Below are 13,580 nucleotides of genomic sequence, written 5' to 3'. Positions count from 1 at the left end.
TCCTTTTCACGATAAACATTTTTGTAATTCTTACAATTTTCACTCTCTATGCAAGTAATTGCTGATATACCCATTAAAATATTCAAAATTGCCAATATTCTCATCAAAACAATGAAATATCTGATTTCCCATTCAAAAGTAAAAGTGTTTTCTTATCTCCCATTTATAGATTTAATCTGAAATATTATATTTACTTCATGACTTAACTTTAATCAAATGCTAAAATGTCTAATCTACCCTTCTTTGAACTTCTTTCAAATGGACATGCCAAAATAGAGACTGAAGATCTTCCTTTCCAGAGATACTTTTTTTTTAATAAAAAAAAGGGAGATAAAAATAAGGGGAAGAAGAAGCTGACAGGTGGGTCCGAATTGCATTAGCTAGTTGGGAATGTTCATTTGAAATAAGTTGACAGAGGGTAAATTAGACATTTTAGCATTTGATAAAAGGTAAATCATGAAATAAATTCAATATTTTCAGATTAAATCAATAAATAGGGAGATAAGAAACCCTTTTAATTTTGAATGGGGAAATAAGATATTCTATTGTTTTGATGGAGATATTGGCAATTTTAATGTTTTAATGGGCATACCAACAATTATCCCTTTAATTTATATATTTTTTGCAATCTATCATTTTCCAGGGTCTGAGGAACAAAAAAAATTACAAGGCATACAAGTCATGGAAGCAACCCTTTCTTTTTCCCCGTTTGGGACCTTTTTTTGTCAATTGATCTTTGGACAAAACAAAAGTGTTTATAATAAAGGCACAAAAGGGTTGCTCTGTTTCTCAAACACAAACCCCTCATCTGTTGCCACTTGCCAGATTAGAATAAACAGCCATAATGTGTGTTGAGAAATAAATTTATACATCATTTCCAATATGCATATAGATTTATTTGAATTTAAAGTTTGTAATATGATATTTATTTTAGAATAATCTCATGAAACTAACTATAATTTATTCAATCATAACCTTTAGTGTGACCTCATGTGATCATATTGTGTAAAGTGTAAACAATGAAATCGAAACTCCTTCTAATGATATTAGTTTTAGACTAATTCAAAAGCCTGTGGGGCCCAATTCTGGAATAATATTAGTTTGTACATATTTCCACGCTTCTATGTGGGTGCTTTGATTATTTTTCTAATATTTGCATTTATTTAGCTAGTAATGTACCACTTGTGCTTGTGGTACTTTTTTCTTATTTTTATTTTGTCTTTTCTTTCACTAAAAATATTTTTTTCTTTAATCTTCAATCTTATGGGGGTGAAAACGGAGCGGATAATGCTGATACATATCCGCATCTGTCGGATAATGAGTGGATCGATACAAATACGGATAAAGATAGTAAACATATATATATCAAAATTCAAAATCAAATCCGCCTTAAACGGATACGAATATGGAACGGATAGTCAACGGATACAGATTTGAATACGGATATAAAACGAATAATAGTCGGATAATTAAGATATATGAACTTCTAAGATATAAATATTAATTAAAAATTAAATATAAATATTAACGAACTTACAAGATATGGAAGATAATCTATTCATATAATATATATATCAAATAAAGGATTGACAACAAAAAATGTTGTGATCTAGTAGTTGAATTGAAGCTTAGTTCAAAGGTCTTGAGATGGGAGTACATGGGTTTAAATCTCACCTATAGCAAATATTAATTCATATTTTATATGAGTCTGGCCAAATTATTGGGTTTCGAATAGTCCGGATATATATCCGCTCCGTTTCGAACTCCGTAGCCGAATCCGGATCTTCTATGGATATCCGATAATTATCCGAATCTAAATTATCCGGATGCAGATTATATGCGAATACGGAGCATATATCTTCCGAATAATCCGGTTCCGTTTTCATCCCTATCTATCTAAGTTCCAATGATCTTTCTAAGAGTCTTTCTATAGCGTATCAAATTAATTTTAATTCATTTGATTTATTTTTCAGAATCAACTCCTTTTTTAGAGAAAGATGGATAAACTGTTAAAATAGTTTTGCACGAATCTCAAAGATCAAATAATATTAGCCCCTGAGGTATTCCGAATAGGCACCGGACACGCGTCTGTCATGCAAAATATGAAATATCTCAGCGTAGGTGATGCAGGGCCCATACATGCGTCTTTTTTTTCTTTTAAAAAAAAAAAAAAAAAAAAAACTGAAGGTTAAGCCTTCAAATTCCATGTGCCTATTAGTGTAAGCCAAAAGCTAGGTTTTGAGGCTATTACATGTTCGGTTTGACAAATAGTACTTCTCCGTAATTTTAGTTATAAAAAAAATTTCTAGTTGAAACTATGTAAAATAATTCTCACGTTCTAACTTGTCGGTCTAACGAAGTAGGCCGCATTAATCCTTATAAAATGAAGACTACTACATATATTGGGGCAATTATTATTTTTCCTCCTTTCAATCTCTACATCTATCACTTTCCACGGTCTGAAAAATAAAAAATTATACAAGCTTGGCATGCAAGTCTTCTTTTGGGTTTTGCCACAGACTAGAAGTGGTGTTATCATAATATTTTTTTTTTATAGAAATTATTTCACATCAACATTTCCAAATTTACTTATTTTACTAATATCTCTATTTCTTTCTTTATTCGACCACTTAAAATATATATGAATGTATATGTGTTAACAAATAATATACAACAAACAGAAACTTAAAATATTGTTTAATGTATATGTGTTAACCAATATTTTATATATTGAGTTTGTTTGATGGGTTGAACAATATAGGGTTAGAGTACATGAACTTAGACCAAGGGCTAATAGATGAATGTCAATAGGTTAGATAGTTTTTAACTCTGCAGACGAATGTCGCGGATAATGTATATCTATTAAAAGTGATTATTTGTGAAAGTATACTAACAAAAAAGTGTTTTTACTGAATGTGTAGGTATTACCGACATGAATACATCAATACATCTGCGATGATACCGTTCCATTCTTATAGTAATTTTTGTATTAAGTAGGGACTTAATTAGACTCTCTTCATAATTACAAACAACGTAACTCCAAATAGATTTTAATTGAATTCGGAAACAAGAATTTAAATAGCAACAAAAAATAAAAATAAAAAGACAAGCACAATTATTTGATAATACAGGTCAAACACACGTAACCACAGTCCACTGATTTCCACAAGTCAAACCCCCACAAGAAGTGCTTCAGCGCCGCACCTAATGCAAATCAACCGATCTAAGAAGAGCATGCCAAGAGTAGGAGTCCCACGGCGAAAACAGATGCAAACTGGATTAGTAATAGTATCACCTTTGCAAGATGGCGATGTTGACGGGGGTTATCGTGGATGAGCAAGAGCCAACCGATTGCCATTGTGAAGATCCCAGAGACGAAGGTAAAACCTTCAACGACTGAGAGAATGTAGGTGGGAATTGGATATGCTAGGTTTCTTGCCGGTGTATTGATGAAGGCGTAAAAATAAAATGCGATTACAGAGTTGATTCTCCCCATTATTGCCAAGCGAGTACCCAGGATGCGAAGGTGCATGTTCTCTTGGTCGGGTGCTCTAGCATGAGCTGCACGACCTACACGAATGATGGCACGGTGTGCACGGTGTAGGGTACGCATCAAGGTGTCCATGAAATTGCAGATAATTATTGCCTCCAACATTACTGGTTGTTTCTTCTAATTAATTTGCCCACCGATGGAATTAAAAGAAGAAAAACTAATAAGAAAGGGAGAAGGAGATATAGAAGCAGAGCACTGGTTTGTGTTAGAGAGACACAGAAGCTCTTGTTAGCTTTTTGTAGAGAAAGATGGTTGCATGGACGCCGATGTTGTGGGGCCCAAATTCGGCTATAATATTAGTTTGTATATATATTGTCACGCTATTATGAAGTAGTCATGTGGTTCTATGTCATGTAATATTGTAATTTATTCTTGTCCTGACAGAATCAACTCATTTATCTAGAGAAAGAATGAAAGATGGATAGAAGGCGTCGGTGATGCGAGACCCATGCATGTTCCGTTAAGCAAATACATGGCCACTTTAGCTGAATTAATTAGTCATTTGTAAAAAGGGCAGAAATAGAAAGATATAGACCAAAACGAGGAAATTAATTAAGTTAATACTTGTCACAATAGATGAAAGAGACAATAGTGTTGACTTCATATATTGTAACAATAATTAGGATTTAAGCACTTTGACCACTTTGGCTGTTGTTTTCTTCTTCATACATTACTTAATAATAAATTAAAAACCAACTTTGAAATTTTTGACAGTAGATGTTGTTTTATTCTTTCATTTAATTTCAAAAGTTGGTTTAACTGAGAGAACACTAATTAAAATTAATTCAAGCACATAATGTTGTTTTATTCTTCGTCAAGTGACACTAGATGTTTCAAGGCAAACCAATATATAAGGTTATGTAGCATGTCAATGCTCAACTCTGCTAAACAAGCAGCATATGGTTTCCATCTAATATTAATTACCATAGATATATATATATATATATATATATATATATACATGACTTCCAGTCTTTGTCATATTAAACATAAGGGTGTATGACTCGAGACCTCTATGATAGACAAGGTCAACTGGAAGACTCCAGTGGTACAGTGTATGACATTCCATACACATAGATTGTCTTTTTGTCCTTGTTATGCATTTTTTTTTGTATTGTTCTCCTTTGTTGATCTGCTGCTGCATTTTTATGTTAAAGATGTACTGTGGCCACATGCACAGCCACACGCACGAACTGTTTTAGACGGCATAGTACGGTCTCAATTAAATGCTGAATAGTACATAACCTGTACTAAATATATAATATATAATAAATTAATGGATAGCTATTACTTTGGAGTTGTGGTGCATTCTTTCAAGCACTTTTATGCATACATTTTTTTTTAAAATTTATGTATCTTAATCTTACACAATACAGACTCAAAAATAAAAACTTGGATCTAAACACTTCACTTCATGTTTAAATTAAGATCAATTAATAGTTTAAAATTCATCATTTGAAGTTGATCGGTGTGTATAATTAATAAGCACTAGTGAGAGCTTAACCTCACACTAATTTTACTGATTGAATGACGAAATAAACAATAATGAGCGTCATATATTGCAACAGTTTGATACAGTTTTGGAAGACAAACCGATTATATATGCTAAGTAATAAACCATAAGTTTAAGCCTTAAAATTAGAGACAACAACCAAAACAAACAAACAAACAAAAAGGTACATCTAAATGTATGTGCTTCTTTAATTTTTCCAATCTTCTAACCATTATAAAAAAATGTGTAGGACTCTCCAACCTTGTTTCCAATTCGATTCCTTAATTTGTATTTTTAGCAATATTATACTGCTATTATTTGATTTTTTTATTTAATTAGTTGCATTATTGCTAATTTTATAAATAAAAAATTGTATAATATCAAATATTTTTAGAAAGAAAAATGAGATTTCATACAACTAATTCCACGGTACAACCGAACACCCATTCACCCGCACAATCCCGTGACAAACGAACACACCCTAAAATTTGACCTAACCCTACTCTACTCTTACCCGTTGAAATTATCAAGTAACAAAACGAAAGTGGTTGAGTAACGAATAATATTATTATAATAATAGTTATTTCATTACAGTATTATGAAAATTTGAAAATTTGAAAAAAGGAAAAAAAAAAAAAGCGCAGTGCAATATTTGTTGGGAATTATTGTTGTAAAGCATGCATAACTATTTTTCTATTCATTTTTATTTTCTTTTCAGAGAAATTTCTTTTCTTACATTTAACTTAATAAATTAAAATTTTTTAAGCTCTGAAAAAGGAAATCTCGATTGAGTAGACATTTAAGCTTAACAAACTGAATTATAATTTGTTTGCACTAACACATGCAGTATGCAGATTGGGTTAGTAAAATTCGATATAAGAATAGAAAAAAAAATGACAGCGGTAATTTGAGACAAATTTAATACTATAATAGTAAAAAGAGAAGCACAAATTTGTCTCAAGTACTTTATAATTTCTACTTATATTACATCTCCAACAAGACTAAGGTTGGAAATCTGGTTCAGTTGTTTGTTTTTGTTGAACTAGATCTGGTTCAGCTTTCACACCTTGTTTCATTGAGAAGTTTTCTTTTGAATATTATTTTAGTGAAAAAAAAAACTTTCTGCTTTAATTTCAGTTTTACCCTATTAACTAGAAGTTACAAATAGAAAAATAGATTAAAGTTCTGAGTCAAAGTAACAGCTGCATCCAATTATAGAAATCTAAAAAAAGCTTTATTATTTTGTAAGTAATTATTAGCAATCAAATATTTGAATTAAAATATTGGAAGTCAGCTTAACAAAAGACAAAAGTTTTGTCTAATTCAACAAAAGGAGAAAAAAAAAAAATGCATGAGAAGGTTATATACTATTCAGCATTTAATTGAGACTGTACTATGTTCATCTAAAATAGTTCACGCCTGTGGCTGTGCATGTGGTCACAGTACAACTTGGAAATTTTTTATTGGTAGTAATTTATACAAAATGAGAGAGAGAAACAGAAAGAGTGCACTTGATTCTAAATTGATAGTAAGATCGGTACTACTTGTACCGATCCTAAAACAAGTAAACTTTTGAACGGTGCCTATAGCACCGATCCTAACTCTGTTTTTTTTTTTTTTTTTTTAATTATTCTGCGGATTACGAAGATACGTCACAGAGGATCCGGAATTGATGTCCAGACATTGGATCGGTATAGTTAACACTGATCCCAACTTTATTTGGTCCCGTGACTCCCCTCCCTTCCCTGTCTCTCTCTCTACTCTTCATTTTTTATTTCTTAGAAACTTAGAAGAGAGAAAAATGGTGAAATCCTAGAAAAAAAAAACTTCATGATTTGTTGATTAAATTCAAATCCGTTTGTTGGAATAAGTTTAGATTTGAGAGGAGAAGTCCACATAATATTTAATCTGGTTTTTCGGCCAAGGTATGAAACTTTTTTTAAAATTTATTTAATCCGAAATTAACTATAGAATTAATTGATATTGTTGATTTTACAAGTAGAAACCTAACTTCTATGAATTTATTATCTCCAGTGACAATGTAGTGTTGATTGAAGTGGTAGTTTCGATTGAAAACCTAGCAGTAACCTTCGTAACCCCTTTTGAAAGCAACTCACGGTTTTGAGGTATTTGTTTTATAATCAGCTGGTGCTATGATATTGCAACAGATAGTTAGTGTAATTTTAGTGTTATGTAGTTATAATGTAATTTTTGTATTTTAGGTATTGTAAGTTTTTTTTTCTAAAAGCTATTCCATTAATAACTTTGCCAAAAAAAATAATATAAAAGGTAGTAGTATAACTGACATTCAGATTATGAATTGAGATTAATTTATTTATGTGTTCAATAATAATTCTTAAATATGTTAGATTAATTTAGTCTTGTGTACTATTAATTTAGGTATAATGGATGATTATCCACAATTATTGCATGTTCACCCTTCGGACCTTAGAATATCACTGAAGGTAAAATTGCATATTATTTTATATTTAAATTTTGTTCTTTTGGATTAATTAGTTTGTTGTGTTAATTTTGTTGGTAATAGTTATTAAATTTTTGCAGGAAAAAGATAAGGTTTTGCATACCGGTGCACATCGGATGCACGTGCAATATAGCGATGATATGGCCCGAGGTCTGAAGAATATTGGGCTGTATCAAATTGCCCGAGTAAACGATTGTCCTATTGACCCTGCATTAATCACTGCCCTTGTCGAGAGATGGAGGCCAGAGACTAATACTTTCCATCTACCATTCGGCGAGATGACTGTGACTTTGGAAGACGTTAGCATCTTATGGGGCTTACCGATTTAAGGTAATTAAAAATATTTCTGTTATTAGATTAGTAATATCTTGTTTGGTTGGTTTTGTTTTTTTTTATTACATTCCAATTTCAGAGAGTAATAAAATATAAGCCGATTTGTTAATAAATTCTTGAGTTTATAATATTGTATAATAATTTCATATGTTAATTTTAGATGTGCTGACTTCTATAAGATTTTAAGTATAATATTGTAGGTGAAGCGATAATGCAGGGTCATCACTAACTAGGAAAATTGATATGCTTGGCAAAGTTATTTATTTCAGGTGAAGCGATTACTGGTATCAGTGATGATGAGTGGAGCGGGTATGTGGAAGAATATTTAGGGATTGACGTGGCGTATGACAGTGAGAATCCATACAACACTCCTTGGAGGTGGAAATATAAGTAAGGCGCTTTGTCATTCTCAAAGTATCATATTCGTTTGGCCCATCTACGAAGTTGTTTTAAAGGAGAAATACCCGATGATGCCAATGACAAGACAGTGCATGAATGGACTCGTGCATTTTGCATGGACTTGTTCGGGTCCGTCATGTTCCCAGACAAGACTATGGATTCTGTGCCATGCATGTATCTTCAGTTCTTGCGGCATTTGGACGAACCATGGGAATACAATTGGGGATCTGCCGTTCTTGCGTACCTCTACCGGGAATTGAGCAGTGCATGTATGACTACCACAAATTCTATATCGGGTCCTTTATTACTCCTTCAAATGTGGTCATGGACTCGGTTTCCCATTGGTACGATAATTCATAACAAATTTATGAATATAGTTTAGTTTATTTCATAAATTTTTGTTCTAATGTACACTTGTTTGATGTGATGCAGGCCGACCAAAACCTGCGGCACCCCATCTGCCATTGGGTGGGGTTGATCCATCAGAGAGGCACGCTTTTGGTGTGAAGTGGACCACTCGTCATATTTGGACTGATAATACTCATTTAGGCGGTGTAAGCCATTTTCGGGATGATTTATCGGATCTCGTTGATGGAGCGGTCAACTGGCTCGCATATAAGGAGCATGAGAATGACTGGAACGCACAAGTGTACAAGGACCAGAAATATTTCATGGCTCGAGGAGCCTTAATTCATTTCTGGATAGTTACCCAACATTATCCAGATAGGGTAATGCGTCAGTACTCACTGTATCAGGTGGTCCCACCACCTGCTCCTGAGCCTTGGGAGTGGCATAAGATGTACAACAAAATCAAACACGATAAAGGCCGAGCTTCAACCATTTCACGGGATTGGCGTGACCGACACAAGTTGATAATTGAATGTCAGATGATAATTATAGAAGAGAGTAGACCGTGGACTGTTGATCCCCAATACAAGCAATGGTACATGTCCAGGGGTATGCCAACTATGCACATGACAGCTGATGAGCAAGCAGTGCTGGACCAACCACTTGAGGATCCACCACAGAATGAAGTTGAAAACTTATCGTATCAACCACGTTCCTGCAAAACTGCTCGTTTGGTAAGTTCAAAGGTTATGAATATAGCTTGTATATTAAGTATATATACTCATTATTAATCCAGTTATGTGGCTTGTTACTTTATTTTCTAAAGCTCTACCGAATGATTCGGCTTATGGGTCAAGGAATTTGGTGGGTCAAGACACCTGGACAAGTGCTATATGGCAAAGTGACTCTTAAGATTGTAGCTGGTGCCATGGATGATCTCGGTCATGGTCTGTTATTTCGGGCTATGATGCGTCATGAAAACCTTTCGGAGGATCCGCGATTGATCGATGTTGGAAATGACATTCCAGGACCCGAACCCACAAATGTTGAGGACCATGTGGAGGAGCCGCACGATTGGGAGGAATTTGAGAGGAACCCCGTGTCTTTTACGGAACTCCTTTTGAGTGGTGGTAGTGAAGTTGACCAAACCCCGAGACCTCAAGCCCGGCCACATCGGATAATAACAAGTCCAGAGCGATTGACATACCCAGAGGAGCAAGTACGGAAGCGACGTGTATGTAACTCTTGCCCTCTTGCTGTTAATGTTTGTATTTTTTGGATAACTGCTTCAATAACTAATATCCTTGTTTTATTTTCTGAATAGAAATGAAAGCTGTACCGTACTGTTATGCTTCTAACTCAGATGTGAAGATACTGTACCAGCTTCAATTTTGCTTAGTGTTTTCATGCACTTTCCGTTCAGATTTCATGAATATGCATGATCCATGTTATTAATTGTATGAATTCAGATTTGTTTTAGATGGGTTGAATATGAGGACATGTCTGAAATGCTTGTCTCCTTGCTATTTCAAAACAGAGAGACCTTACATGCGTACCAGCAAAATACAAATTAAAAATGAATTCCACCGTGCATACAATCAGACATACAAATTAAAAATCAAGCATACAATAAACATACAAGTACATAAATTAAAATCCTACATAGAAATAACTTCCATGGTTACAAGAAATTAACTAAAATATCTTGTTGGAGGCATCGACCCTGATAAGCAAATTGTAAATATTAATTATTTTTCAAATTGGATTTTAAAACCTTGAAGTCTACTAACTCTTAATTTAATTACGATCATACCTGAATTTTTTGCATTTCTTGCAGCCCTTGACTTCTTGCTAGCCTTTCGAACTTGTTTCGATCTAGACCGTCCTTCCATTATATCCATTACCATTGGAATACACTTATGCTTTCTCCTACCACGGTTTATGTTGTCTGGATCTGGCCTAATTATAGGACCATCGTACAATGGCCAATTGTTTTCATTGCCAAAACCGTGCCAATCAGCGGTCCATGTATTGATATAATTTTGCAAGCTATAGTATGGACTTATATAGTTCTTCACATTGAGTCTTCTTTTAGTGCACACTGCAAGGACATGATTGCAAGGAATGCCTGTAAGTTGTGGTTTTTGACATTCACAAACTGGCAAATGTCCAGAGAAGTCGACCTCGTACTTCATTAATCCTTTTCTTTCCTAAAATAGTAAAGGTCAGTTATTATTACATCACAAGAATTTGAGTAAAATTTAATTAACATACCTTCGAAATGACTTCATCGGCAACTCTGACCTCAAAGTTGCGTCGATGGAATCCAAACGGTATGACTTCATGCACTTTCCCCTTTGCCCCACGGTATTGTAATAATTGCGTAATTTGCATGGAAAACTCCAAACCTTGTACTTCCCAACCTGCTGCCACGCCCCATCTATTCCTGAACCATTCAACACATTTATAAAATGTGGCCTCCACAATTGCTGTCACCGGCAGTTGTCTAGCAACTCTGAACACACTATTCAGTGATTCAGACCCATTGGTTGTCATTATGCCCCATCTATTAAGGCCTCCGTCGTGACATTGTGTCCACTTATGAAGCTTAAGTGGTTCTTCTACACTAGGCGGATGCCTTTTCCCTTGTTTCATGATGTAGTCACAAACATGTGGGTCCTCATCCTCGATTCTTTTCATGCCCTCTGCCCATCTAGGCGGTTTGAACTTTCTAACACATTCTTTGAATATATCTTTTAAACCATCATCTTTGCATACCTTGAACATATTTTGAGCTATGTGTTGCACACAACCGATGATTCGCTTCACCATTCTCCTCACACCATCCTAGTTCCGGTTGTTCGAAAACAGACCGAATAGCAGCATGTGCATCTGATATGACACATATACAACCTTCGTCTACAACCTCGGATCGCAACCATCTCATAAACCAACCCCAATTATCTAATGTCTCTTCTCCCATTATTGCAAATGCCAAAGGTAGGACTTGTTGCTCCGCGTCATAAGCACAAGCCATATAAAGTTTTCCCTTGTATCTACCTGATAGATGTCCAGCATCGATACTTATCACCGGTCGGAGATAAGGCCAGGAAGCAATACATGGACCATATGCCCATGCGACACGTTTGAATATATGCACCCTGAATTTGTCAGATGGTTCTGACTCAATTTGAAATTTGGTACCTAAAATCATAGTAAAATGCTTGTATCAAAGGCTTGCATAATTTATGCATACCTGGATTTGACTCTTGAATAGCAGTTAATAATGGTGTTATCATTTCGTATGCCTTTTCCCAACTCCCAAAAAGATCTCCTATTGCAATTTCTCTCCCTCTCCACAACTTGTTGTACGAGGGCTCTATTGCTGCATATTTAGACTTAACAGCAGCACGCACCTGGTTTACTGTCATCTCCAAATTGACTCTTAATTCTTCTTTAATTAGAGTTGCAATCATTCTTGCCGTCATCTGACTGTGATCCATCTTAGTAGCACTACCAAAACATGAGTGCTGGTTTCGTTTCGTAACTATCAGCCAAGCTCCTGTATCGATTGCTTTGGCATATAATCTCCATTCACAACTCTCCACTTTACATGTCACCACGTACATGCTTCTGCTACTGTTTTGCACATTGATTTCCATGTTATTTTCAAACAGATATTTTCCTAATTCTGTTTGGAGGTGTTCCTTTGATGGAAATGTTAGACCCTCGGATAAAGGATCATCCAATCTACGGGGAGCGCCAAAAAAATCACGATCAATGTATGGCATTGGATCCTGAGAATTGAAGGAAGGACATGGATGTTGCATACCCCGGTTAACAAATGGGATTGACATTCTCCACTCTTTCAATATTCCCTGTACACCAATCTCATTCTCTATCTCCTCCTGTGTTAATTCTACCCCGACATCTGGGCTTTCATTGTCAGAAGAAGATGTGTCATCTTCAAATCCAACATTCATCGGATCCGTAGGATCTGCACAATAGTTTGTACATGGTGGACTTGGTAATATTGGTGTGCTACTACCTCCTGCTATACTATCCGGGTATGGGTTATAGTTGGTTTCCGATGTAATTTGTTCTGAATCAATAACTAATTCAAGGACACTAAATTTAACCATTGGAGTTGCATTTTCAATGACCATTTCCCAAATTTCAGGACATTCTACCGGAAATAGGGAATAGAAATACGGTGTTCCAGGTGGCGCTGTGTTCATTCGTGCTTTAATAGTTAACTTATACTCACTCGGAAGCAATCCAAGATGTGCATGAATTTGCCTCCGTAATTCATCAAGACTAGTGTTTCTAGTCACATAAAATGTATACGCAACACCTAAATTATAACCTTCTCCTGTTTGTGTACGTATCACTTCACCTCCGTGATAAATGTTGACAAAAATCCTAGTCATTTTTCTGGTACAAAAAAAAACAATTTTTTTTTTATAATTTCATTTTCAATTTTACAGTACTTAATATTCATGAAATAAGAAAAAAAAACTTACGATATTTATCAGCTTAACTCACTCAACACAATGTTGCTGCCGATCTGTTCGCAACTCAATTTTGTGAGATGGACACTGAGAAAGAAGAACTTTGGTCTGTTTCAAAAAAAAAAACTCACTCGCTGACTAAGGAAGGAGGAGGCCACTGGAGAAGAGAAAAAGAGACGCTCAGGGTTGGGAATGTAAACTTTTATTCAATTTTTTTGATCGGTATAAGTCAGACCGATACAAAAAAAACAGAAAATATTTTCATTAAATATTGTATGATGCTCCTCTCTCAATTGCCGTGTAAAGAAACAACTTTCATAAAAAATTTAAAAAATGTTGGAAGAGTTTAGATCGGTGCTATATATACCGATCCAAGCTTAAACCTTTAATATCCTTTGAATGATATGTAGCATTCCGTGTTGCCCTCGATATACTTAAAAAAATAAAAACCAAAGTTAGGAT

At 34.6% G+C, this 13,580-nt stretch overlaps 2 protein-coding genes across 2 annotated transcripts; one reads left to right on the top strand and one right to left on the bottom strand.

The window, feature by feature from the left end:
- Positions 1–7,591: 7,591 nt before the first annotated feature.
- LOC144560204 (serine/threonine-protein phosphatase 7 long form homolog) lies at positions 7,592–13,264 on the top strand. Its single transcript, XM_078309383.1, has 4 exons — positions 7,592–7,857; positions 8,130–8,603; positions 8,692–9,341; positions 12,788–13,264. Exons 2-4 carry the CDS (start codon positions 8,375–8,377, stop codon positions 12,854–12,856), a joined length of 948 nt encoding a protein of 315 aa, XP_078165509.1. The 5' UTR covers positions 7,592–7,857; positions 8,130–8,374; the 3' UTR covers positions 12,857–13,264.
- On the bottom strand, positions 10,258–11,826 carry LOC144563934 (uncharacterized). The gene is made up of 3 exons (XM_078313394.1): positions 10,882–11,826; positions 10,421–10,817; positions 10,258–10,265 (listed from the first exon to the last, which is right to left on the bottom strand). Exons 1-3 carry the CDS (start codon positions 11,437–11,439, stop codon positions 10,258–10,260), a joined length of 963 nt encoding a protein of 320 aa, XP_078169520.1. The 5' UTR covers positions 11,440–11,826.
- Positions 13,265–13,580: the final 316 nt, after the last annotated feature.

Source organism: Carex rostrata, chromosome 1 (genome assembly GCF_964058835.1).
Source record: "Carex rostrata chromosome 1, lpCarRost1.2, whole genome shotgun sequence".
NCBI lineage: Eukaryota > Viridiplantae > Streptophyta > Magnoliopsida > Poales > Cyperaceae > Carex > Carex rostrata.
This window is presented reverse-complemented; position numbering and strand designations above follow the sequence as displayed.